General features: G+C 35.7%; 2 protein-coding genes across 2 annotated transcripts in view; one reads left to right on the plus strand and one right to left on the minus strand.

The window, feature by feature from the left end:
• Positions 1 to 13,056, minus strand: part of LOC117102822 (sushi, von Willebrand factor type A, EGF and pentraxin domain-containing protein 1-like) — a 15,268-nt gene extending 2,212 nt beyond the window's left edge. Inside the window, exons 1-11 of the mRNA XM_033243246.1 lie at positions 12,900 to 13,056; positions 12,036 to 12,242; positions 10,189 to 10,389; positions 9,312 to 9,489; positions 7,907 to 8,076; positions 7,075 to 7,317; positions 6,077 to 6,192; positions 4,929 to 5,096; positions 4,237 to 4,390; positions 1,257 to 1,504; positions 223 to 412 (exon numbers count right to left, since the gene is read on the minus strand). Of these exons, the coding sequence (XP_033099137.1) occupies positions 223 to 412; positions 1,257 to 1,504; positions 4,237 to 4,390; positions 4,929 to 5,096; positions 6,077 to 6,192; positions 7,075 to 7,317; positions 7,907 to 8,076; positions 9,312 to 9,489; positions 10,189 to 10,389; positions 12,036 to 12,242; positions 12,900 to 12,960 (1,936 nt within the window). The 5' untranslated portion in view covers positions 12,961 to 13,056. The remainder of the gene's footprint in view (positions 1 to 222; positions 413 to 1,256; positions 1,505 to 4,236; positions 4,391 to 4,928; positions 5,097 to 6,076; positions 6,193 to 7,074; positions 7,318 to 7,906; positions 8,077 to 9,311; positions 9,490 to 10,188; positions 10,390 to 12,035; positions 12,243 to 12,899) is intronic.
• Positions 13,057 to 14,790: 1,734 nt separating this feature from the next.
• Positions 14,791 to 26,514, plus strand: part of LOC117102829 (sushi, von Willebrand factor type A, EGF and pentraxin domain-containing protein 1-like) — a 17,069-nt gene continuing 5,345 nt past the window's right edge. Inside the window, exons 1-12 of the mRNA XM_033243258.1 lie at positions 14,791 to 14,931; positions 15,810 to 15,974; positions 16,744 to 16,950; positions 17,488 to 17,700; positions 18,488 to 18,661; positions 19,743 to 19,928; positions 21,285 to 21,458; positions 21,832 to 22,017; positions 22,683 to 22,877; positions 24,903 to 25,076; positions 25,561 to 25,764; positions 26,121 to 26,327. Of these exons, the coding sequence (XP_033099149.1) occupies positions 14,880 to 14,931; positions 15,810 to 15,974; positions 16,744 to 16,950; positions 17,488 to 17,700; positions 18,488 to 18,661; positions 19,743 to 19,928; positions 21,285 to 21,458; positions 21,832 to 22,017; positions 22,683 to 22,877; positions 24,903 to 25,076; positions 25,561 to 25,764; positions 26,121 to 26,327 (2,137 nt within the window). The 5' untranslated portion in view covers positions 14,791 to 14,879. The remainder of the gene's footprint in view (positions 14,932 to 15,809; positions 15,975 to 16,743; positions 16,951 to 17,487; positions 17,701 to 18,487; positions 18,662 to 19,742; positions 19,929 to 21,284; positions 21,459 to 21,831; positions 22,018 to 22,682; positions 22,878 to 24,902; positions 25,077 to 25,560; positions 25,765 to 26,120; positions 26,328 to 26,514) is intronic.

The raw sequence follows: 26,514 nt of genomic DNA on the forward strand, positions 1-26,514 counted from the left end.
ATAAGAGACAGATCTGGAACTGGTCAGTGGAATAATAATAACAATAACAATAATAATTCCATGGTCTTTAGCAGCTTTTGTCTCTAATAGAATAATAAAGATAAAAGACATTTGTTGATTTGAGACCACAGAAAAGTGGTCTTTAATTGGAGAGGTTTTTAATTGGAGGGAGACCTGTTATTTTGATGATGATAATGATGATGATGATATCGTTTAACGTACTTTTGGCCATGCAGGCTGTGCGGACAAAACTTGCCAGTACCACGGGCGTCTTCAACTTGACGAGTGCTAAGTCGTTACCATATGTGTTCTTTACATAACCAGGAGCCAAAATTACCTTCTCAACTTCTTTCTCTTGTACCTCAATTTCAAAATCAGATGACCGGTTGTGCTGACCAAATGTGACCATAATCTAGACAAATTTACAAACAGGTTATGTGAATGACGGTTTGATACTAGGGTAATCTAATCATCACAGTATAGTTACTGTATGTTATGCCATATAACTATCGAAAGGCAACGATTCAGTTAATAATATATTTATTATATTGTTCTTTAACTTTCAATAAAGATATACAATATATGAGGATATAATGAGAAGGATATAAAAATTATGACCATGATGATATTAAACGACTTATATCCAAGTGGGGGTTTATTTTTCAGTGAAATCATGTAAGGCTATTAAATGTCGTACTCATTCATTTCTCCTTCAGAATGATGATGATAATAATGGGGCGGATCCAGAGACGTCCGAAAGGCGGGGATAACACCATCCTACGGGGTCCAGGGGCATGCCCCAGCGTAATTTTTGCTTTCTAGACGTCCAAAAATAAACTTTGAGGCATTTTGGGCGATCAATTCTTCTTTTTCTCTCTTTATTTTTTTTTTCTTCTTTATTTTTACTTTCCAAAGAAAGGGGATGGTTTGGGCTCACCCTAGCCCCCACCCCCTCAATCTGCCTCTGGAGAATGATAACAACAATAGGCCTAATAATTAATGATGATATGATGCATCGGAATGACTTCGAAACTGTTTGTACCATACATGTTAACAGGTGAGCTCCATTTGATTGTTACAATAAAGAAATTGTTTCGTTTAAACTGATGACCTATACTGTATTCATTTTTTTTTTTCAGATTCGGGCTCTGGTACGATGTGTCGGATGGGTAATAGTCTTAATCAATCGTGTGCCTGTTTTTAGATATAATAGACTAAATAATTAGGAGTCAATGTTCAACCTTTCATTCCTTTACCTCTGTATCTTTGAGTGGGTTGTCGGTGTTTTTAGAGACGCAGGAGGCCGCTGTCAACACCCATTGGCTACAGATTAATGTTCCTCCACATGTATATTTGAAAATGTCGGTATTTTTGAACTTCCTACTAATTGAAGCTACCCAGGGCCAGGTATTAGGTATCTCAACGTCGTAGCTGTCTGATGTTAACTCATTTTTCTTAGCCTCTTCAACGTCAATATCAACTGCCACACCACATCTGTTGAAATCTAAAAGGGCAAAAGTAAAACAGAGTTTACGTCGCAGGAGGCGAGTACAAGACGCAACAAAGAAAGCAAACACCGGATTGGATGGAAATTGTCATTTTATTCAATGACGATAAAACAATTTAATATATATTAATAAATTTACAGTAAAAAATAAAGGGTTTTTAACCTAGATTATACGGAGTCCCTAAAGAGACATGTTTAGAAAAAAAAATATTATTTTGAGGGAACGAAATCATTTCGTTCCCGCGAAATAGTATTTCGTTCCCTTGAAATATTATTTCGTTCCCTCGAAACATTATTTCGTTTCCTCGAAATACTATTTCGTTCCCTCGAAATATTACGTTCCCTCGAATTAAAATTTCATTCCCTCGAAATAATATTTCGTATATAATGCGCCAACAGTGCCTTCGGCGTCGGTTGATCGTTCGGCGAAATAGGCATTTGGCTGCGACTGTATCATTCGGTGGCGACTACAGCATATATATACAGTAGAACCCCTTCTTTGGGACGCCCCTATTGAGGGGACACCACTATTAAGGGGACACTCTTCCACGGAACTAGGGAAAATATATCTTTTAACGCTACGGCCAAGCGGACACCCCCATTAAAGGATGCTTTCTGAGTGTGCCAAATAGTCAAATAATTCCTATTAAGGGGACACAGAGCAGTCTCAAAATAAGAAACATGTAGTCAACTTTATATTTTGAAACTTTTTGAGCAATAAACCAAAATTTCATCCCCTAAACCATTAGAGTTAGGCCTAAAAAAGGTGTCTTCTTAATCCTATCATTGGGTACCCCTATTCGGAGGACACTAACCAAAAACGAAAAATTGTCTCCTTAATAAGGGTTTTTGGCAGGTTTTCATACAACGACGACATGCATTCTTTATCACTTTTTATTTTTATTGACATAGAACCAGTTACAGTAGAAGTATGAACAATTTATAGCAATAATTTGCAATGCAAATTTAGTTCATTTATAACACGAAATCAGTAAAATGTAATTAAATGAACATTCTTTCTGTTGGATGGATGTAGCATGAATAGAGTAACGACTTGAATTAAAAAGGGTCAATAATGTGAAAAAAAATCCCCATGGTTATAAGAGTCGAAATTGACAAGATTGGTTTATACGTATTAACACATGAAGTAGGCCTATACCAATATTTACTCTAATGGTTCAGGGGATAAAATTTTGGTTTATTGCTCAAAAAGTTCAAAATATAAAGTTGAATAATTTTTTCTTATTTTTAGACTGCTCTATTGTTGTGATACAACGAAAAAATAAATTTTCCGACACCAACGGAAAAAATCTTTGTGTCAAGGGGCGTAGGTACACCACAATTGGTGTCACTCGATCGGCGTAATAATTTCAACCTATTGCATTTCCTCGTGTGGAATCATAACCGGACCCCTTTTCTCGTTGCGGATTGTAATTACCTCGCTCCGTGCACGGATAACTCCTTGGAAATTCTTTTTCTTGTTGGCCACTTTTTAAGAATTTTTACTATGGAAATTAATTTAGGGACCGATCGTGTGCGACGGTCCATTTGCCTTTTGTCGTAAGAAATCACGACCGAATCACACTATATCTGATCATGTGTTACTTTACTGTGTACAGTGTATTGAGGGTGACGGTCAAGAGTGGGTGGGGCCTTATAGTTAATTCTTAGCTCAGTAGACACAAAAGTAGGTGTCATCTTAATAGGGATTATTTGACTATTTGGCACGCTCAGAAAGAATCCTTTAAATTAATAGAAGTGTCCGAACGATCAACCGACGCCGAAGGCACTGTTGGCGTGCCATATACGAAATATTATTTTGAAGGAACAAAATATTATTTCGAGGGAACGAAATAATATTTGGGGGAACGAAATAATATTTGGAGGGAACGAAATACTATTTCGAGGAAACGAAATGATTTCGCTCTCTCGAAATGAATAAATAATATTTCGTTCCTTCGAAATATTATTTCGTTCCCTCGAAACAATATTTCGTTCGAATTTCCCTCGAAATAGTTTAATATTTTATCTAACCATGTCCCTTTAGGGACTCTGTAAGATTACTCTCTCCCCTCTATAGCAAAAATACATAAATTAAGTGAATACCTTGGGAATCGCATGATCTCTGCTAGACAGATATAATTCACATAAGGTGGCGCCAGCGAAAGGGCATTCGCTCCTGTCGGACAGGCCTAGATCCCCGTTGCCCGATTCCACGACGAGGTTGTTGGACCAAAAATAATAATTTGCCTATCCAAATAACCTTAATTTGATTGCGAACCCCTAATATTGTGGTCGAAATGCACAGTTTTGGTCACAATAAACCAAAAAGCTTCACTACCTGGGATTTTTATTCCGGGACCCTGACCGAGGATCTAGTTAACCCCTTATTTCGGACCCTCTGCCGTCACATTTTCTGAGGCACCAGAGGTCGTGTTAACATAATTTTCTGTAAACACGGGTATTGAAAATAATACTAGTACCTTGTTAATAATGTTGGCTTAGTTTTTTTTAAATTTTTTTTTTAACCTTTATTCAATTACTTATTGTGTCTGAGTTTATTATGTAATATAAAGACGTCTGAGTATCAGCTTAGCTGGAAGGGTCATCCTCTTTAGAGATTGTTGAAATAAATAAATAAATAAATAAATAATCGTAACTACAACCGCTCTACAAAAAAAATTGTACCCAATCAAAAACATAATTTGTATCAGTATATGCCGACTTACCGACTCGTTTTTCAGAAATAATCTCTGCTAAAGTTGCAAGATCAGAAAACGAATTGATCAGGAATACGTGGGATGTATATGGAGTACTTGCAATAGCTCTGAGTTCGTCACGTTTTACCTGAGAGCCTATACCGACTGCAAAGATCTCCACATCCTACAAAAATCACAACAAAATATAATAATAATAATGATGATAATAATAATATATATATATATATATATATAAAAAATAAGGATACTGGCGGTAGCATGACTTAATTATCGTTAAACCTACGTAAATGGTAAGTCTATTATTAAAGACTCAGACATGTTTATTTGATCCAAAATAATAAAAGCAAATACAGAAAATATAACAGTATCACAGTACTGAAAATATTAAAAAGAGATAAATGGATCTGGGAGACCCTTATTATGGCTGCAACAGCCGCTAGCATAAGAGCCACCAATAAGAGATTTGATTATCCCTCTAAACCATTTAAAAAAATAAAAATAATGATTTGTATTTAGGAATGTTTTGTCCCAATTATGTACTTTTATCATTCTGGGGTTCTGATTAATGTTACAATAGGCCTACCTAACGTAATGTAGAATAGGCCTATATCTAAATGAGACTACATCCTGTTCGTAGTAAAATTTAGTTTTATTTTAATTATGAATAAAATATTAAATACATGCAACGGCTTATATATTACCTCCGTCTCTCGAAGTCTTTGTGCGGCAGCGACAGGATTTCCGTCATTGGATTTACCATCTGTCATCATAAACAGTGCCCTCTTGGCATCGATTCTCATTTCAGGTACAACATTCTCAATGATATGCTCAAATGCCTCCTTCATTGCCGTCCCTCCACCGAGTTCTTGCTAATGAGAATGCGACAGGGAAGGATCAAATTCAGTTTATCTTTTGCATGTGTATATTGTATTTTATAATATATTTATATTCCATATAGTATAAAAAAAAAACATTATCATAAGCAAAAACATTTTGGAAATGATGCATAAATGAAATAGGCCTACAATTTAAATTGAATCACATCATATAATGACAAGCAAAAATACTTTGTCCAATTATACACTCAAACAGTTTAATAAATTTTGGTTTTTTGTTTCTTTCTGTCTCATCTAGTCTCATTCTTTCGTGTAATCCTATCCGGTACTCTCTAGTCCCGTCTCCTCTTATTTAATTTTACTTTATATTGTTTCCTTGTTTCATTTTATTCTATTTATTTTTTTATTATTTGTTTTATCATTAATTTATTATTAATTAGAAGGAGTTGAATGTGTACCGTTAAATATGTTGCCTAACCTGATGTACAAATGTACATAGATGGATAGATAGATAGATATCTATTTATCTGAAGATTTTGCTTATTGACAATAGGCATGTGTGTTTTACGTGTCATGGCGAGTTAAATTTGTGCATCAAATAAGTTATATTATAGTAATGCTCTTCTCCAAAAATTATTGATATGTAGCCTGCATGCAGAGATTAATCTTAACTATCCCAACATATAGGCCTATTTATGGATGTTTTGCCTACTTTCAAAGATATTGATGTGTATATCTCAAGATATCGATGTGTGTATCTCAAGATTTCGATGTGTTATCTACCGATCTCTCTGTGGTCACCCACCACTATCCTGATACATAGGCATTATGGGATTGTTAAACAAATAGAGACATTTGTACCGCGCCTTTAAAGGTAATCATACACAAGACATAAACAATAACGGCATATTAATGCACAGTAGTAAAAACAGCAATGAAGGATGATAGGCACAAAGTATAAGTTGCGAGAAAATAATATTCCTCCAGTTTCTCCATAGATTAAATATAATTACCTTGATTTCCTCTAATTTGGCCTTTACTTCATCAGGCTCGTCTGCCTGTTCATCTTTAAAGTTAAATTTGATCCTTGCACCGGAAGCAAAAACTACGGCTGCAATGCGCGTTCCACCTAAATATCGTAAGTATCAATATGCAAAGATCTCAACTATTTTTTCCCTAAAACACGAAACTTAATTATAAACATTAACATAATCACGCTGTCCATGGGATCATAAACAAACTATATGCAAAGTAGGCCTAGTATTTAAATACTGTGGTAAAATCGTTAAAAAGCAATGATAAAAATGATCTAACAAGTTACCCACTTCCAGCGAGAATTTTATTAAAAATCTCTAAATTGATTGATTGATTTTAAAATATATGCAACTGTATATTTATGTGTTTGGTTAAATTGGTAAAGAAAATGCACGGAAAAAATAGGCCCGTTTGACCTGTTACAAAGTCATTCAAATTTTCTTTGACAAAAGAAAAACTGTTATATGCATAGTCTATATATAGTCATGGTGTGCCCATGGTCCTGAAGTGATATCATCATAAACATTAGAGAGCAGCTTAATTCAGTCGGCTAATCTGGTGGTAGCCACTGTGTGCGCTGAACCGTGGAGATCTCTAGGTCCTCGGTTCAATTCCCATCGCTGCCTCTCCTTGTGTTTCAGCTAGAGGGCTGAAATACAAGTTACAATAGTGCACCGTGTTTCGGATGAGACGTTTAAGCCGTTGGTCCCGTATGCATTTATGGCCCATGTGCACGTTAAAGAACACAGTACACTCTTCGGAAAAGAGTAGGGGATTGTCTCCCGGTGTACTGCCAGTCACCACCAGAAGGACCCCACTGGAATTAAGTCTTCTTCTAGACTTTCGTGGGCTATTCTTGGTGTTTACACCGAATAAATCCAATCCAATCCAATGCATGCGACATGTTTTTGTCAAATAAAATTTGATAGTCTGGACAGGGCTTTAGGATGGGCAAACTATAAAAAAAATAGCAAACCTTCTTCATACGAAACGCCAAACTGATCAACAAGTAAATTTGCGAAGTCCACACTATATTGGAAATCAGTTTCATCAATGCTAGAAGATGCGTCAAAAGCAAAGACAATATCTAATCCAAATGCATTTGCTGATAGACGCCCTGCCAAGGCTTCTCCTGCCACACTGGTGTTTGAGTATGAGCCGACTTTATCTATGAAACTGTCTTTGAATTTTAATGCAACATCTGCAAACGTTGGTACAGCTGAAAAAAAAATATGGTAAACGTTTTCTTCATTTATAATGGTAAACCAATGAGTTGTAAACTAAGAGTTTTAGGCACGAAGCTATTGGTACATCACATATTTAAGACAACCAGATTACCTTTGTTACAGATGATATGCGCCCTCACATAGTTTTGACTAAATTATGTCAAGATATTTTAGATAGACAGTTTTTATTCATTTTTAAAACAACATGATAACTATACTAATTTGATAAATAGATTGGTATAAGTCAATCACACGAAGATCTTGCTACACACATCTTAACATCTGAGACCATTCCCTACCTTCTTGTTTTTATCCGATTTTATGTTTCTGGTAGATTAAACGAAAATTATCAATGCCAAAAATGGTTTAAAAATATTGTTGTGTATGTGCAAGATACATTCACATCGCATCCGAAACGAAATTTGGTCGGCGTTTCCGGTGTGCAGAACTTCAGTGTCGCTACACTTAAACACTGCTTCAATTTTCTAATCGGTTCGGTAGACCTTCCGATCCGAAAATTCGGATTCAGTGTGAGTGAGCCTTAGCATGGAATAGGAATAGCTGTAGGCCTAGTATACGTACGTTTACACAGCGGTTCATAGGCTGTCCATTCCCCAGACCTAGCGCATGTGCGTTCAGTTGGGCCGTAAATGATGTAGTCCTCATCGCATCTATATATAATTTTGTTGTCATAGAGTATACTGCTGAAAATAACTACCCCAATTACCAGCTTGTCTCTAATTAGAATCCATCTAAGTAAAGACCGGTACTAAAAGTAGTCTTTAAAATTTCTATTTAGAGGCAAATTAAGAAATGTAACTGTAAGATTTTTTAATTCAAAGTGTGCTAGAATGGCCGTCCAATTACTGTATGGTTATTGACGCCTAATAAATCATTTCTCGGTGGTCTCAAATCAAATCTGCGCTCGTTCTACCCACATATGCCTTTACAATATTAAAACCTTCAGTAGTAGACCTATTCAGTAGCGCACTGGATACACAAAACATCATCTTATATTGTGCATTGTTTTGATGCATATAGTCATATCATCATTTTAAATACATTGAAATTTAAATTTATTCTTAATTTAAAGGGAAAATTTTAAGTTGGGTCTGCCAGAACCACGATGATGTGCATGATGCATTGCATTTGAATGTCTATTCCAAGTTCTTTATTGAATTTCTGTATGTTATTACTGATTCTTAAGCCGGGTACTCACTGCGCACACGACGGTCACTGCCACCGACAATCAGCAGATGACGTTGTGTCGACTATGGATCTTTCTGCTAAGCTCCGCCCCTTTATATTGTTGCTAAGGTCCCACAAGACGGCAGTGTTAAAACATACGCGGACACGTGCGTTTGTGGGACAACACGTGTAGCCTGGTTCTCACGAGAGCCCTAGTATCCGGATCGGGAGCTAACCGTTAACGCTAACCGTTAGCACCTGCGTGAGAACGCCCGATCGGTTAGCGGTATCCGGATACGCTAACGGTTAGCAAGCGCTATCGGTTAGCAAGTTGAGGGCGTTTCTATCATCAACCAATCACAAGTACGCGTTTGCAATTTCCAGTTTCTTATTGGCCAGTGATTCGATCATCATATTGTTGGTATCCGGATCGGGATTTTCTCGCATGGACGCACGGCAGCTAACGGTTTGCAGGATCCTGATCCTGCTAACCGTTAGCTGGCGTGTGAGAACATAGCCTGTGTTTGTAAGACGCGCGCGAATTCCTAGCGCTGTTCTGATTAGTCGGTTGTTAAGTTTGATTGACACTCCGGAAAGGTCTATTGCTCACGGGGAGCCGAGTTGGATTCGTTGTACGACGCCGTGAGTGCCCGGCTTTAATAAACCATTTCTTGGTAGCAAGTCCTGCAGGCGCTCGAACACCCATTAGGCGAGACTGTTTTATGTCTTGTTTTTCCCCCCAACTTCCCGAACAGAAGAGGGCGGAAAATGTTAAAATACATTGTTGTTCATCGTTTACTCACTGCAAGATGTGCGGACGTCATGACTCCAGTTACCACATTTACAAGTCCGTTCCCGAAGTCCCATTAACCTGTAATCTTTGTCGCATTCGTATCTTATGGTTTTTCCATCTAGAGACTTAATAATCGTTCCGTGATCTAAAGTTTCGTCTAATTCTTCACAGGGTGTCAAATCGGCTGAAAATACGGAAAAGATTAAGCCATTTAGAAATGTGTCCTTTTGCCCTTTACTTTAAGAATATTTATTTCTCTTTATTCTGATCAGTTTATTGGTGTGCAAGGGTTTAGCCAGAAACATGAAATAGGCCGTCCATATTGGAAGACAGTGGGCGAGGCATTGAGCCGATGGGCGGGCCACGCCCATCTTTGGGAATCCCCACCGAATATTGGTACGAAAACAACGTACATTCAATCAATAAATGTTGTTTTTATCAAACGTAAATATGATTTATGTTTAGTTTAATGTAATATTTGATAGATTTGAAGAATATTAAGAATTTGCTGAAGGTAGACCAGGCCCAATTAGGCTAGGGCGAACGGCTCGCTGGCTAAGCCTATGTGTCACATAATGATTTGTAAGATAATACATTCAAAGACTTCTTCCGATTCGGTAAATGAAGTACCGGTACACAATATACTAAAATCATGATATCCTAGTATTTCTAATTAGTTTTATTATTTATTAATAATATTAATAATAGTAATAATATTAATAGTAATAATATAAAGAAAAATTGTAATTTTAATTATTATTATTATTATTATTATTATTATTATTATTATTATTATTATTATTATTACTATTATAGGCCTAATAATAATAGGCCTAATATTAATATAATTACTGTAATGACTCTCATAATTTTCACAGCCTACCTTCGCAGTTCTTTCCGTCTCCTATGAAGCATTTTTTACAGGTACACTTGTACGAGCCTGGGATGTTTTCGCACTTTGCATCTTTATGGCAAGCTGGAATAGTTTGGCCAGCAGAGCTGCTGACGGAATCAGAGAATGAGGTTTCGTATTCATCCTCGGTGTCCGTGGGCGGTGAGATGCCTTCTAGACATTCATTTACGTCTATTTGAAAATTTCGATCTCGTTAGTATTATTGCTCATATAAACTTTACAGTATTTGCTTATCATTTTTTTTTCTATTAAAAATAATCAATTATTATTCATTTACAACTGAGATTCCTAATACTAGGCCTACATTACATCATCTATTTTTCTCATATTACAGAACATACCTAATAATCATATTGACACTAAAATGCATTAACACACCAATTTCATTTTCAATATATAAAATGCGTATATAACTTTTACAAGTTATGTAGTCATTCAGATCTGGGGCGTCTGTTCCCGCCTTATATTTGGGGACGGCGGTTTTGCTCAGTGGCTTCCATTCTGGCAGAGGCGTACTAGTGGCTCATCCAAAATTAATCGCGCTCCTTCAGTCGCTGGCACATCCCGCCCCGCCCCCAAAATAATCACGGTCAAGTAGTTCAAAATCACATAAATTCACCTTATTTTAAGAGTTAGTGCTCCTCAACTGTTCATCGACCCCCCCCCCCCCACCCCAACCCAGCCCCCACCCCAACCCATCAGCATTCTCACTTTTAGAATTCTAGATACGCCACTGTATTCTGGATTTTTGTGGTCAGGGGCTCAAGCCACATACTGTCCAATCTCGACCGGCCATGCTTAGATACCCCAACTTACACTGTGGCTACTATTGCAAGCATTTCATTGTGTAAGCATTTCAAGGCATTTAAATAGTTTAGTAACCCCTTATCTAGAAGTGGCTTCCAAACCTTGTTTGAGTGTTCAGTTAAGAAAAAGAGTAGCCAGTAAAAACAAATAAATAAAAAAAATAGCCATCGGCCAACCTCCAAAACTTCAGTTTTTGCGAGAGAAACCACGAAATCAGTGTCACTACTTGTAGGAGCGGTTGGCACACCGGTTGTGGCTTGGACTCTCAACCTTGAGGTCGGGGGTTCGAAACTCTGGCTGTGCAAATCGCTTGTGTCCTTGGGCAAGGCACTTTATCTACAGTTGCCTCTTTCCACCCAGGAGTACAAGTGGGTACCTGGTAGGTTCCAACACAACCTGCGCTGATTACGGTACTAGCTGCAATTTATGGAATGATAATATAATTTCATTTACTAACTTAATTTGGTGTTTCAATGTGTTCCATATGTGTTTGATCCAATTACCGGGATAGTAATGTGAAGCGCTTAGAGGCCTTGCCATGAAGCGCTATATAAGAACGACATATTATTATTATTATTATTATTATTTAAGTAAAGTCGGGCACTCACTGCGTAGAGATGGTCGTCGACCGACACGATTCTTTGTTGAAGAACGCAACGCCACGACGGGCGCGCATCAGATCGTTTTTAATGACGATCCGTTCAGACTGCCACCGACAGTCAGTAACCGACGTTCGCTCACAAGGAGAGAAGTTGGATTCGTCGTACGACCGTCGTGCGACGCAGAGTTAGCGTTAACGTATTCGTGAGGCAAGAGATGAATGAAGAAGTGTTAGAAAAGGAAGCAAAATGTAGGCCTACCTGCATTTTATCAGCCAACCGTCGTTGCTAAACGGGCATTAGTAAGTAGGTCTATGAGTAATTATAATAAGCATAAAATAATAGCCTATAGTGCTTAAATAATGCATAAAAATAATGAAAAACAAAAGCTTCCTCCAATAAATATCATACCTTTGCATTCTGTCTCAAGAGGAGCCCAATTTATCTTCCCGTTTTTGCTTTTGATACATTCACGCACGTCAGAACCAATGACAACGAACCCTTCCTGGCATCTTATTTCCATACTACCGGCACTTTTCAAAGCCTTACTGTCCCGTATTTCTCCCTTACCATTGACAAAATATCCATTTTCTGGCGCATTGCCGGCAAGTTTACAGGCTGAATAAAATCAAATTAATAATACAGAGAGGCCCTATTGAGAGGACACCTTCACACAAAAATAAACCCCTTGATAGGGTGTCACCTGTCTCTTATACACATCTAGATGTGTATAAGAGACAGGTTATGGTGTATTTTCATTAAGTAACTGTGATTGGCTGATGTACTTTTTCCGGTCGTACTTGCCCGGTAAAAAACAAATCATCCAAACGGTCGTTCAAATTTAATAAAAATTGCGTCTGATTATTCTGATGATGTACTTTCTACCGTTGGACAAACTGTTCGTAATGTAACTGCAACATTAGAACAGGGAAACACTGATTATAATCAATCAAAACCGCAACCCGTATAAAGTGTGAAAAACCCCAGTGACCCATGGTAAGGCGTATGTAAGGAGTCAAAGCGTGCAAAGGTCCCGGGTTGGGATTCCAGTTGGGGCGATTTTTCACCTAATCTATATATAGTTCTATAGGCCTGAAGGCCTATATGTTTTTAGAGCCTATGTATTAATTGTCACACAATACTCATACTATCATACTTCAAGACTGTATAATATAACAACATTTTTGAATTACTTATTTTGCAAGAATCATTCGTACTGTAGGCTCATTAAGATGAAGACATCATTTATTTTCAGAGAAAGAAATCTAGGCCTACCTGCGAATGCTTGGTGAAAGAAGGTTAACAGCAAAACTAGGTACAGAAATTGAACTGCCATACTTCAAGTGCATGGATTTTCTTCAAAGTATTCTTTAGAGATGTTACTAAGAAAATATCTATGATAGCATTTAGCATTGAAGTTGAAAACCCCTGTTCGAACAATGGATTTTTCTTCTGGGCTTGCCAGGAAGAACATTTTATCGATTCCAATTATATCCGCTAATCTTAAAAACAAAACACTTCAACCCGGATCTTTCGCTTTTGGAGGAACTTTGATATGTCTTAAAGTAAATTGGGCTTGGTAATTGCTATCCGTAGCTGATTGTTTATCTTTTAATAATTTCCTGTGAAAGGTTGAGAAAATGAATTTTGTCTACTTGAGTTTTAAGGTGTGAAATCTCATCACGTGACCACCAAGCTGTATTGGGCCAAAGATTAAGGTCCGATTTTAACCTTTTCCTTAAAGTATTTTAACATTACATATAAACTTACAGTGTATTCAGGCCCGTACGCAGGATTTTTAATGAGTGGGTGTGAATTTGCAGAAAGTGGACCAAAATGGCTCCGGGGGTGGGGGCGCTAAGGGGAAAATCCTGCTATGATCGAGGGGGATGAACTCAAGGCAGGCGTTTTTTATCATTTAAGGTCGTATTTAAGAGGAAGATGCATGTATTAAACGGTTTTCAGTGGTGGATACAGGGATTTGAAGACTAGGGCCAGTGAGGGACTTTTCCAGAGATGCATGAGATCCACCTCAGCCCCTACCATGGTTGGGAGTGAGGGAGAAAATTTATAATTATGGCACCTCCAAATGGCCGGAAATTGAACTCTCATACAATTTGAATATCAAATTCTTTTTTTTTTTTTTTTTTTATCTTGAAAAATTTAGGACTAGGCTTCTTGAATCCGCTACTGTCAGTTGCGGACGGACTTGATTGATTGTCTATAATACCTCAGCCCAACCATGGTTGCTGCTGAGTTAAGAAAATGTATGATTATGGCACCTCTATATGGCCGGAGATGGCACTCTCAGAACTAAATTTGTATATAAATTTATTTTCATTTTTTAAATAATTTTGACAAATTTAAGGGGAGGAAAGGGCACCACCACCACTGGGAATAGGCAGCACAGCCGCACCACTGGTGAATAATTGACACGCAATCGGCGGGGAAAACACTCAAATTCCTCAAAAAGGGTATACAAATACAGTCAAAAGACGTTGCTTGTAGGACGAATTAGAGGCGGTCCTAGTTTGAAACTGCTCTGGTTAGTCAAGAAGGTTTAGGTGGATGGATTTATAAAATGTGCGAGAGTGACGTGAATTTTATACCCCTTGAAAACGTGGACCTTTGGTAATTGGTAATTTCGCACACCCTCCGCATCTGCATTTGTATTGAGTGGTTTATGTGCGCAGTGTGTAGTACCGGTATTTGAAGAGTTTATTTGCGCTGTGTATTTCAAGATTGTTTGAGGTTTGGCACCGGGTTTTTGTAAAGTCCATTTCAATTATTACTTTTCAAAAACTATTACACAAGTGAATAAACAAACCACTGGTTATAAGTTAGCATACTATAGTGATGGATCTCTATCTTCGTGATTAAACTAAGTTTCATTTTGCAATATAACTTTTCTCAACACAGTAAAATAAATAAAAACAATTTTTTAAATTATACAATATACCTGGAGCGCACAATAAGTAACACCGGCCCCTTTTTTCTTTATTAGATTATTCAAAGCAATAATTTTTTTCTATGTAGTTTCTGCAAAGAATTGCACTGCCTTCCATGTTGTGTTTGTAGAAAAAACTGAAAATGGAATATTCCGAGTAGAGTTCGAGGGGCGTGGTCAATGTCGAACGTTTCACCAGAGCTGTCAATCAGAGATTCGACGCGTTTGCTATCTTTGTCATTGAAGTTTGAATTTCAAGATATTATTTTGATTGAAGTGTATCAAGATTCATAAACAGGAGAGTGAAAATGACTAGGCTGGCTGTGCTTACCATTGCTTTCCTTGCAACTATTAAATCTGGTAAGTAAAAAACAGGTAGTATGCTTTGCATTTATGTCAAAAACATGTAGTAGGCCTATGCTTTGCATGTATGTCAGTGGCGGATTTTTGGGGTGAGGGTGAATGTGACTAGCCATCTACCCTCACTCTCAAAAAACAATCCCAAATTGTAGAGCTTTAAAGTTCGGGCTAGGCTTGGCTTTCTTTGAAGCCAGCCAGGCATTGGTAACAACATGATGCAGTCTACATTTTTTTTATTGTCGACATTCCGTTTTCTTACATTTAAAAAGTCAGAGAGAATAATTCTTGACAATAAAAGGGAATGGCACCCACAGATAACAAAGTACGGGACTTCGTTAAAAGAAAACTAAAGTGGGAATCATTATAGTATATATATTATTTCATTTTGTCAGAAATCATTATTATACAATTTATTGTATTAATACATATGCAATCCATTTATATATTATTTATTATTCAGATCGAACAGTTACCAATTACATTTTTAAAATTTGGTTTTAAAGTCCCGTTATATAATACCATCAGCGTACATTCAATTTTTAGTTTTCATAATACTGTAGATTTAATGTCAAACGGGTATTTCGATAGCTCCTGCTATCTTTATCAACGTTAAAGTGAGATAACAGGAGCTATCGAATTATCCGTTTGATTTTGTTATAGCTTAATAAATTTGTGTTCCGCAAGTCAACTTTCAATGATTGTACACCATGTTTTCATTGCTTTTGCACTTTATTTCCTGTCTCTTATACACATCTAGATGTGTATAAGAGACAGTATATTTCATCATCAGATGTGTATAAGAGACAGGTGTTTATTATATGTTTTAAGAGAGATGTGTTTAAATGATGGTAGTGTTATTCAATTGTTAGTATGTCTAGGTCTAGCCAACGAATCGTGCCCTTTCGATGAACAGGCGGTAGACGACACTGGCCGACGTTGCACCAGAGAGGCAGCGTGCACTGGTGAAAGCGATAAAGCAGATTGCAAAGGCAAGCGCCGGTGTAGATGTGACGATATATGCGGATTCATATGTATTAAAGTATGTAAGTATAGGATGCCTAATTAAGCACAATTTGCTTTTTGACGATGCTCATTGATTCCTTTGATTAGTTTTGCGATGTGGAGTTATTTGACTTCCTCTTTGCAGAGTAGGATTTGAAATAGAAGCCCGGATATGGGTAGGCGGGGTGACAGATGAATGGTCTGCTGGGGTTGAGTTGAAATAAAATGTTATGGCTATGACACATCTAGTCCGGAAATAACACTATTAAACTTCTTTTTCCCCTTTGTTTAATTTTCAAAAATGTTGTTACGGGATGGTGTGGCTGCCTTAAATCTGCTCCAGGCCTTGTCACATTTGTGTAAACAATAGAATTAATGTTAGTGTAAGAATAAGAGCACTTGGCATTTTAACCACGTCTGAAGAAAACTTTTTTTTGTCTCTGTTCTGCCTCCACCCTGCATGTGCCTAATTGAGCCATGACCTGGGTTTTGGTTGGTTTTTTTTTGTGACATTCTCTTATAGTGTTTTCTTTAATAAAGAATGATTTTATATAGTACTGTTCAGTGTAATACCTTACTTCCACACATCCGATGTTACTCTATGTTTATATAAGGTTATCCGTTCTGGATGGTACAAAACATAGGCCTAATAGTGCCGACCATAGGCCAACTTCCGACTATTACTTTTATATACTAATTGTGCGTAATAACGTTCGGATTATTTAAGTACGGACTTTCTTTCATATAGCTGATCAATTGCCTGTGTAATTCGTTTCTAATATCGTCCAAATTTAATAAATTTATTTACAGTTCAGGATAATTATTGCAATGAAGACGACTTACCACCATCAACAATAGGGTTGACGTACGAGCTGAGTAGAGATCCTATTCGGTTTGGTACAACGGCGACATATAGTTGTGGTATCGGATATGAAATGTCTAATTCATCCCTGAACGTTCGCATTTGTCGAGGTGATGGGAGGTGGAGTGGCCAGACACCAACATGTTTAACGAGCAGTAAGTCTGTTATAGAAATTATGATAATAATAATAATAATAATAATAATAATAATAATAATAATAATAATAATAATAATAACAACATCAACAATAGTAAGAACAATAATAATAATCTATAATAATAATAATAATATAGGGCCTATAATAATAATTGTGATTAAATTATTATTATTATTATTATTATTATTATTATTATTAAGAAAGGCATCGTCTAATTTACTTTTATTTTGTATTTATTGATAAAATGTACAATAAAATTATTTTGAAATGTGGATCTAGATTATGCATGTCATAGTTCTGAATATTTGTAGCCTGTGCGCGTAATAACGCTATGCCGCCTCAAATCCAATCACAGAATTCATATCAGGATTGTAACATTTCAGTAACCGTAAAAGGATGGTGCGAACCTGACGTTGTCATGAGATAAGTTATCCGTTCGTTACCAATTTAGATTTGAATCTTTGATATAGCATACAAATTATTATATTTATATTCATGGTATGCAACTGTTTTTAAATTTGTTTTCTATACATAGTTGCCTGCACAGCGCCTGCAAAAGTGCAACGAGCAATGCATAATGGCCGAGATGAAAATGGAAACGATAGACAATTGTATGCAGTTGGTGAAAAATTAAAATACTCCTGCAATGCTGGTTATTACCCAATTGGTAGTGGTTTTATCTACTGCCAGAAGACTGAATCCGATAACGCGGCATGGAGTGATCTTGATCCAAACTTTGAGTGCAGACGTAAGAACATGACCAATATCATTAGCATAATTATAAATTCATCCTCCTCGTCCTCCTTCTCTTCATCATCTATATCATCATGATTATCAACATCATCATCATCATTTTCATCTTTATCGTTATCATTATTGTTCGTTCGCGACGACGCTCAACTTTTTTTCAAATTCTTCTAGCTACAAGCCCATTGATTATTATATATAATATTAATATCATTATTGCTGTCAGTAGTGGCGGCGCCAGCAGGGATGGACTATGGGGAACAATTACCCCAGATAATTTCTATCCCCCTCCCCCCCCCCCCCCCCCCCCCCCCCCCCCCCCGCCAAAAAAAGAAGAAAAACCACAATTCGTCGGTAAGAAAAAATGATGTTTATTCTACATATTTGTAGACTATCTACCCATAATAGGCCTATCGATTAAATAAGCCTTTGAAACCTCTTAATTGTCATATTTTTTGGACCACTTTCAAGAAATTTTGAGCGACGCCCGAACACGCCCACTTCGGGCCATTCCAACATATTGCCCACCACTCCTCTAAAATTTTACCTTGCCCTATCATTCCCAGATTTATTGATAATAATAATATTGTTATTGTATTATTTCAATTGCCATTATTAATATTATTTATTTATATATCTTATTTAAATTATTATTCTAACTATTATATTATTGCATTGCTGTTTCTATATTTATCATTAACATCGGTCATTAATTACATAGTAATATACAAATAGGCATATATATATATATTATATATATATACACATTGTATCATTTTTATTAATAGCTAAAAGCTGTGGATCACCAGGAACAATAAGCAATGGGTATCGAGTTGGCAATGTTTTCTCTTTTTCGAAAGAAGTTACATTTCACTGTAACGAAGGCTATAGAATTCAGGGAAGAAGTTATCGTGTGTGTCAAGCAGATGGAGAATGGAGTGGATTTACTCCTGTCTGTATACGTAAGTTTTTTCCTTTAAAATTTTCAAGGTCATCAGGTCATCGTGTCGTCATCAAGGTTCTGCCTGGTTTCCATAAAATAAATTGATTTTGCTTTCTTTAACACAAACAATTTCTTTATTTTATTTTTACTTACTTATTTGTTTTTTATTTATTTATCTATTTATTTATCTATTTTATTTTATTTTATACTTTTATTTATGTTCCACAGTATTTTAATAGGCCTTATTGTTAGGTCTTTCGTTTTTGTTCAATCGTTGTTTAGTTTTCGTAGATACTTTTGTTAAGCCTTGTCTAAATTGATTATATTTCTTTAATAAGAGCATTTTTTTTCTCTTAGATTGACTGCACCACTTAATTATGTGTTGCCACTATTATAAATGTGAAATGTCGAATAAATTATTATTATTATTATTATTATTATTATCATTATTATTATTAATATTTTTATTATTATTACTATTATTATTATTATTATTATTAAAATCGCTACACTATCACTACAGTGCAATCGTTATGCTTGTTACAATTGGGAAGCCTCTTCAATTCAACCGACCAGTCAGCATTGCCAAAGGCTGTCGGCGATATCCAGTAGTAGCGATTTCATGAAAACCAAACTTAAAACAATATAAAAGATGCAAAATAAAAGAAATATCTCTTTTCTATTAGCCTGGTTCCATCTTTATCGTTTAGACAGCCATGATGTCCTATAGGCCCTATATGTTCTTTTCTACAACCTCCTTAATCCTGTCATGTATTCCTGTAATACCCGGTCGATTTCTTTAGATTTCCTCACATTTTCTGTTTAACCATTGTTCGTTTTTTCTCTACACATTCGTCTTATCCTCTTTTGAATTTCCATGTATTTTAATTATTGTTATTATTGTTATGTTATTATTATTATTATTATTATATTATTATATCATCATTATGGTAGAGTATGTATTGATATTATTATTTCTTATTCTCATTATTATTTACATTTGGAATGTCTGGTAATAATATTTTGTCAATCATAAATGCTTGTTAAATCGTTGTTTTAATACAGGGGTGTTTTATTTATCTATTTTTTTTTATTAATAGCTGTATTATGCCCATCTTTGACGGATCCAGAAAATGGAGAAGTCTTCGGTATGGATTACACATTTGGGGAAAGAGTAAAACTAGATTGTGATGTCGGGTTTGTTGTCCCAGCAACCGATGGCTTAAGGTCAGTTTATACCTACTGCCAAGCAAATGGACAATGGGATAAGTCAGTACAATGTGAAGGTAAACAAACAGTTTCAGGGACAAACGGGATGACCCTCCTATAACAAAACCGTATAAGGAACCCTCAACTGAAAACAAGCATTGAACTTTAAATAATGTAAAAATTAACTTGATATCTAAATCAGTACAAAATTCTTTGGTTAACAAAACAATTTCATGCTGAATGGGCCAATATACGGTAACTTAAAATAGCGAATGTTGGGTTTACGGTCATTTAGGAATTTAGTTTTATCTATTTCAAGCATAATTTCTGATAAATTCAGCCAACTTGATGACGATTCGACCATCTTACGGGAAGGCAAACTACAGCGTATTCTCAGATCGTTAAAACAAAACTTGTGATAAGGGCATCTATGATAGCATTTACTCAACCGATTAAACAACCAGCCAGAATATGTGGCAAAAATGTTAAATTCACCATGGAGAAGGAAGTGGAGGACAAGCCTAATTTTCACAGTTTTTTTTGTAATTCTTTTAAGATATCCCTTGTCCGCACCTTGTTTAATATAACATACAAAATCAACAGTATTCGGTCTGGATTGCATATAGACATTAGATCTTTGATTGTCGTTTTAAGGAATGTACGTATCCATCTAATTCAGTTCACAAAATTATTTCAAAATATCTAGTTTCTGTATTTTCCCGTGAACGAAGTAAATCAGATAATGATCCTAAACCCAACATTCGCTATTTTAAGATACCGTATATGCCTATTGGACCAATCACTAAGGTCGTTAATTTTAAAATTGCCTCGTTAACCAAAGAATTTTATACTGATTTAGATAGCAAGTTAATTTTTATATCATTTAAAATTCAGTGCTTGTTTCAGTTAAGGACCTCCGTTGATTTTCGTTCGGGGGAAATACTGCATTTACTTTCGGAAGCTGTAACGCTTCCTATATCGGCGAAACTGGTCGCCATTTCAAAACACACCTTAACGAACATTTTAAAACGGACAATAATGACACGTAAATTTAACTCTTTCGGTCTGACTCATTTGCTTATCTTTACTCATACATTTCTTCTCCTGTATGATTAAACTCCTTTAACTTGAATGCTCCACCTCCCATTTGTTCTCATGTCATATTGATCTTATTCATGCCTTTTCATACGCTTCAGTTCGCTTATTTATTATGAAATTTCAACGCATTTGTTCACTCCTTTAAATACCGTAGGCCTACTAAAATGTGCGTGCATATTGTTACATTAAAGATGGCAGTTGCACTGCTGAAACATGTTTGGTTCAACATTTTATTTTTTATAATAAAACTGTTAGGCCTATCCTAGATGGTTTTATTGAAATTTGGTATACACCTACTAGATTATGTGAATTTGTTTTCGTTGTTTATGTTTTAGCTGTCAATTGCGGTGATCCAGGTGAACCTCGGAATGGTAACCGTAACGGTGATAACTTTGGGTATAACGGGTATATTTTGTTTTCTTGCGATGCTGATTATCAGTTGGTTGGTGAAAAATCGATTTATTGTCAAGAAAACAACAAATGGTCTGCTGAACGTCCATCATGTTTCGGTAAGCTAATTGAAATTAATTCATTTTAAATCTCCATATTCATAATTTTGGTCTTCTTGTGTTTTTCGTTGTATTCATAAGTGTTATAGGCCCAAATATTATTAAGAGTCGATGTGCCCTTTTCGTGATCATTCGAAGACGGGAAGCAACTACATGTTTTATTTTTCTGACCAAGCCTACGGCTGCATCAACCTTCAATGTTTCTCCTCTCCAACGATATATTATCACTCTCTTATTAATTATCAATGTATAGCAATATTTTAAAAGTGAATTATTGTCTACACTTAATACGTTTTCATTAATATTTTCAAACTGGGTTTATAGTAATGAGTATATTAAAAACTTAACATCTCAAGCGTTTACTTAATTTCAGCTGAATGTGTATTACCCGAAGTTCCCATGCACTTAGAAGTTCCACCTGAATACAATCCAGGGGAACGTGTCATTTTCGGCACCAGATACGATATTAGTTGTGAAAAAGGCTACACTTTGAATTCTGACAATGGCATATGGGAATGCATTGGAGGCGAAATGTCATTTGATCCTGTTTGTAATGAAAGTGAGTGTGCCCAAATAAAACATATTATCATTTTTCACAGGTTACGTGGAAATAAATAATAATTACATAACTAATAACCCTTGAAATAAATACCATTATATGTTTTTAACAGACTTTCACAACATGGTGTATGATTAATTGCAATGCAGGTCATTAACATAACGTTCAAGATATAGGCATACTGCTTGCCAAAAAAGATAGAAAATTTATTTTGGATGAAGGTGATAAATTAATTACTGTATATTGCTTGTCTTGGATTCAATTTTTAAAAGTTTATTGAAACTTATTAAAATTATAGATAACGTCACTCAGGATGAGATTCTCGATATATGATCGTTCTTAAATGAAGCTTTTAAGCCTGGTTCCCATAAAAACGCTACACGACATCGCCGATTCCTTTACCGACACTGATTGGTCAGTTAAATCAAAGAGCGTTCCCGATTGCGTCGGGAAAGCTACTCAGTGAAAGGATAGCAGTGACACTGTTGTAGCGGTATAGAAACCAAGGTTTATAGGGTCGATGTAAAGTGGTTGAATTCAAAGCAAGCGTGTTTTATACCAGTTTCATTGATAAAGTACTATGGTAGGCCCTATATAAAATATTGTTCCCAGGTTACGTGCATTATGAGAAGATTTATATGCATGTATTTATAAATTTTGTTTAGATTCATGTCCTCCGCCAGCTAATATCAAAGATGGATATATAACCTATTCATCAAAATCGGTATCTGGATTGTATATACCATTTACAATTGCAACATATAACTGCAATGATGGTTTCAAGCTAAGTAGAAGTGGAAAAAGTTCTCGCAGATGCAGAGAGGGAAAATTCAAGGCATCAGCTCCAACATGCACAGAAAGTAAGTTAAAATTCACCATTTGCATTTGAATTAATTGGTGATTAAGAAATATAACAAACTATTATTCTATCTAACATTGGGCGAGTCAATTGGCCGAGTTGAAGGCACGAGTCCCGCTAATTAAAAACTACAGTCTTCACATCGGCAATGGTTCGAGCAAATCGGCGTGTGCGCACCTCAAAGAACACATTGTGTCTTTCAGAAGAGCAGGGGGTGGGGGTACCCCGATGGTATGGTTCATTTTACTCCCTGTCGTTGTGGAGTAATGTGAACATGAATATCAAGCGCCTCCGGCTGCTGTAGTCACGGACCACGCCCATACGCAATTCAACACAATTACGCTGCAAGTTATGGGTTTTACTTTTACTTTTACCTGTATGTTTTTCTTCTGTAAATAATTGTGGTGGGAATGATAACAAAAAGTAATGGAAAGCACAAATTATTACAAAAGCCATAAAAAAAAGTCATAACCAAGGTAAATATAATTTACTGGGAACCGTAATTTAATTATTCTTAAGAGCACTTGCCAAGTCAGGTTTCCCATTTTTAAGTAAAAAATAGTTAACCATGGTCAATGTTGATGCGTGTGACCCTCCGTGTCACAAACATCTTTGGAAAAATGAGCTTGTAATTTGGTTTATATTTAATTGATGGGTATTATAAGTTGAAATTTGACAATTCAAGGGCGTAGGCTGGGACTACGCCCCCCCCCCCAAAAAAAAAGGGGAACATGTTCCGCTGGTGTAGGCCTAAGCCTACAATGGAAAAGAAGAATTCCTTCAAGTAGAATTCGATTAGGCCAACAAAAGTACACATATAAACCTATGATATGTCTAGTCGTAAAGCAAAATAAAAACTCATTTTTTATCCGAAATGTGAATAAACAGTACAATAATTCGAACTTATTGTTTACGTGCCGGCGCTAATGTGTCCTCGTACTCGTACGGCCGTTGTTTCTTTCCACTAGGCGAATTCGACCAAAATGCGATTATTTTTTTTTATTACACGTTCAATAATTAACTACGAAATTCTTCACTGCGCATGCTTATGGCTAAGAGCAAAAATTTATGATTCGCACTATTGGAGGGGGACTGCATAAAACTTTTTGTGCCAGTGGATTGCAACATTAAAATGGACTCTGGTATCTACACAGGAGCAAAATGTGCAATAAACACTAGAAACGTTATCTTATTATTAATCTTAAACTGACGAAAAACTTGGTTAATGATAATAAAAAAATCGATTAATGAATATTAAAAACTTGGGGAAAATATGGAAAAAGGGGTAGATCGTAGGAGTTATCAAATTTCATAGACGTTTGCCTCGAAATCTGTCCGAGCAAAAACAAAAATATCCTTAAACAGCATGCTTCCGTACAGAACATAGCATACAGTACTGGGGGAATGTATAGTCGAAGCAATAGCCTAATGTGAATTAATGGGTTTTAAATGTTATCATGATTTTAAAAATACATAAAATGATGCCTATATTATTATTTTTTAACTTAAATTAATGTGTAATCTTTTCAATAATAATAATAATAATAATAATTCGAAAAATGTTTTTTGTTCCTTTTTGATTGAACGTTTCAAATTTTATTTAATATGTTGTTTTATATAATAATGATAAAAATGAAACAATGTGTTACAAGAAATTTACAGATAAGTATTATATAAATTACAATATATTACGCTTATTTTGTCAAATCACGATACAAAATTAAGAACCCGATTGTGCAAAAACAGGCATTAAATACATCATCAAAACGCTACAAACACCGGAGCGGCTGGGGTTTCGCCCACCACACCCCCACTAGGGCCCTTTGCGGTCTCTGGTCCCACCGCATGGCTCCAGGCCTTCGGCCCTTTGTTACGCCACTGATCCTTTGTAGCCCTGCATTAACATTTTCGCACCCCCTCCCCCAGGTGGGAACCACCCTACGTCCCTAGCTAAACTTTAGAAGACTTATTTCCAGTTTGTGTGTGAATAATACACACGTTTTCTATTTTTCTATGTTATTCATAGCAATCTGTACCATCCCAACTGTCCACCACAGCAACAATGATGCAAGTAATGTTATCTTGAAACATGGTCAATCGGTGACTTACACATGTAATGACGGTTACTACTCTGAAGATGTCTTACAACTGACATGTGAGAATGAGCGCTTTACTCATGATCCTCCTGTATGCCGAGAATGTGAGTGTATTCGCTTCCTGAAGATGTTAAATGTTCAATTGTTTTTGCCCTTTTTTGTTTTTATGTTCTTACGGTATACAAAATACAAAGGGAAAGTTTGAATATAGCAATATATAAAAATGAAATCAATAAAATACAATAATATAGATATATTATATTACATTATAAATCATACAGTTTGCATATATGGATTATATATAAACTATATTTATAATGTCTTAACCTTTGTATTTTGCAATAGGTCCAATATCCCTTTGCAATTTTTCTTATGATTCATTACCTTGAATGTTTTAGAAAATCGCACGTCAATTGGAAACAGTTTTGTTTGCCCTCTATTTGCAATTTTCCTGTACAACACTAATATTTATACCAATTTTGGCATTTCAATAAATATATTTCAAATTAATACTGAAAGTTACAATATGACTTCATAAAATACTATCGAAGCCAAATCTTTTTTGATAAATATTTGTTTACATATAAGCACCATGTCCTGGAATTTCATCGGACCATTTACAAGTAGAGTACGACAATCCAGCCACTACTACAGTAAACGGTTTACATGTATATGAAGCAGGCACCATAGCAACGATCCTATGTGATTCAAGCAATATTTACTACCCTAGTGAGCCAGAGGCAACATGCCAGTTAGGTCAATTTAAGCCACAAGTTACCTGTAAAAAATACGGTAGGTAAGAAAGAGGATTAGTTTGATTTCATTAGGAAAAAAACAATATCAATGAGCCCTACTGTATATTGTTTTAAATTAATAATACAAATTATTGTTAGGCCTGGACAGTTATTATCATTTGATTATTGTTGTCGCCATCATCACCTTCACTATTTGTCATTAATTGTCACTGTCTCTGCCACTATCGCTATTGCTATTGTTATCGTTATTATGATAAATGGTGGTAGAGTGGTATTTTGGTATTAGTAGTATCGGTAGTAGTATTACTTGTAAGAAGGATCTGTATACATTATGCATCATTCTAACATTATTAATATGTAATCTTACTAATTTGTTAAACTGTAAACCTTTAGCAACCTGTCTTAGTGAGGAAGTCACACATGCCACGGTATCATATAAGGATGAAACAGTCAATAATTACATTCCTGAAGATGGACATGTCCGCCAAGGAGTAACAAGAGCTGTGCAATGTACCAACCCATATAAAATCAAGGGAAAATCTAAAAGTGTGTGTACAAATAGTGGACAATGGTCAGAAAATATACCATCATGTGAAAAGCGTAAGTACCTAGCAAATGAAATAAAATTATTATAATTGTCATAATGATAAGTTGATTTATTGCCCTCCTCTGTATAATTAATCTTTCAGGTATTATAATTATCAACATCACCATCATTATTACCAACATTACTCAAACTAATATTTTTATTGCATATATATTTATTACTAATCATACTGTAATATAT

This window comes from Anneissia japonica, unplaced genomic scaffold (genome assembly GCF_011630105.1).
Source record: "Anneissia japonica isolate Jap-2015-1 unplaced genomic scaffold, ASM1163010v1 scaffold1005_len2656397_cov198, whole genome shotgun sequence".
In the NCBI taxonomy this organism is placed as follows: domain Eukaryota; kingdom Metazoa; phylum Echinodermata; class Crinoidea; order Comatulida; family Comatulidae; genus Anneissia; species Anneissia japonica.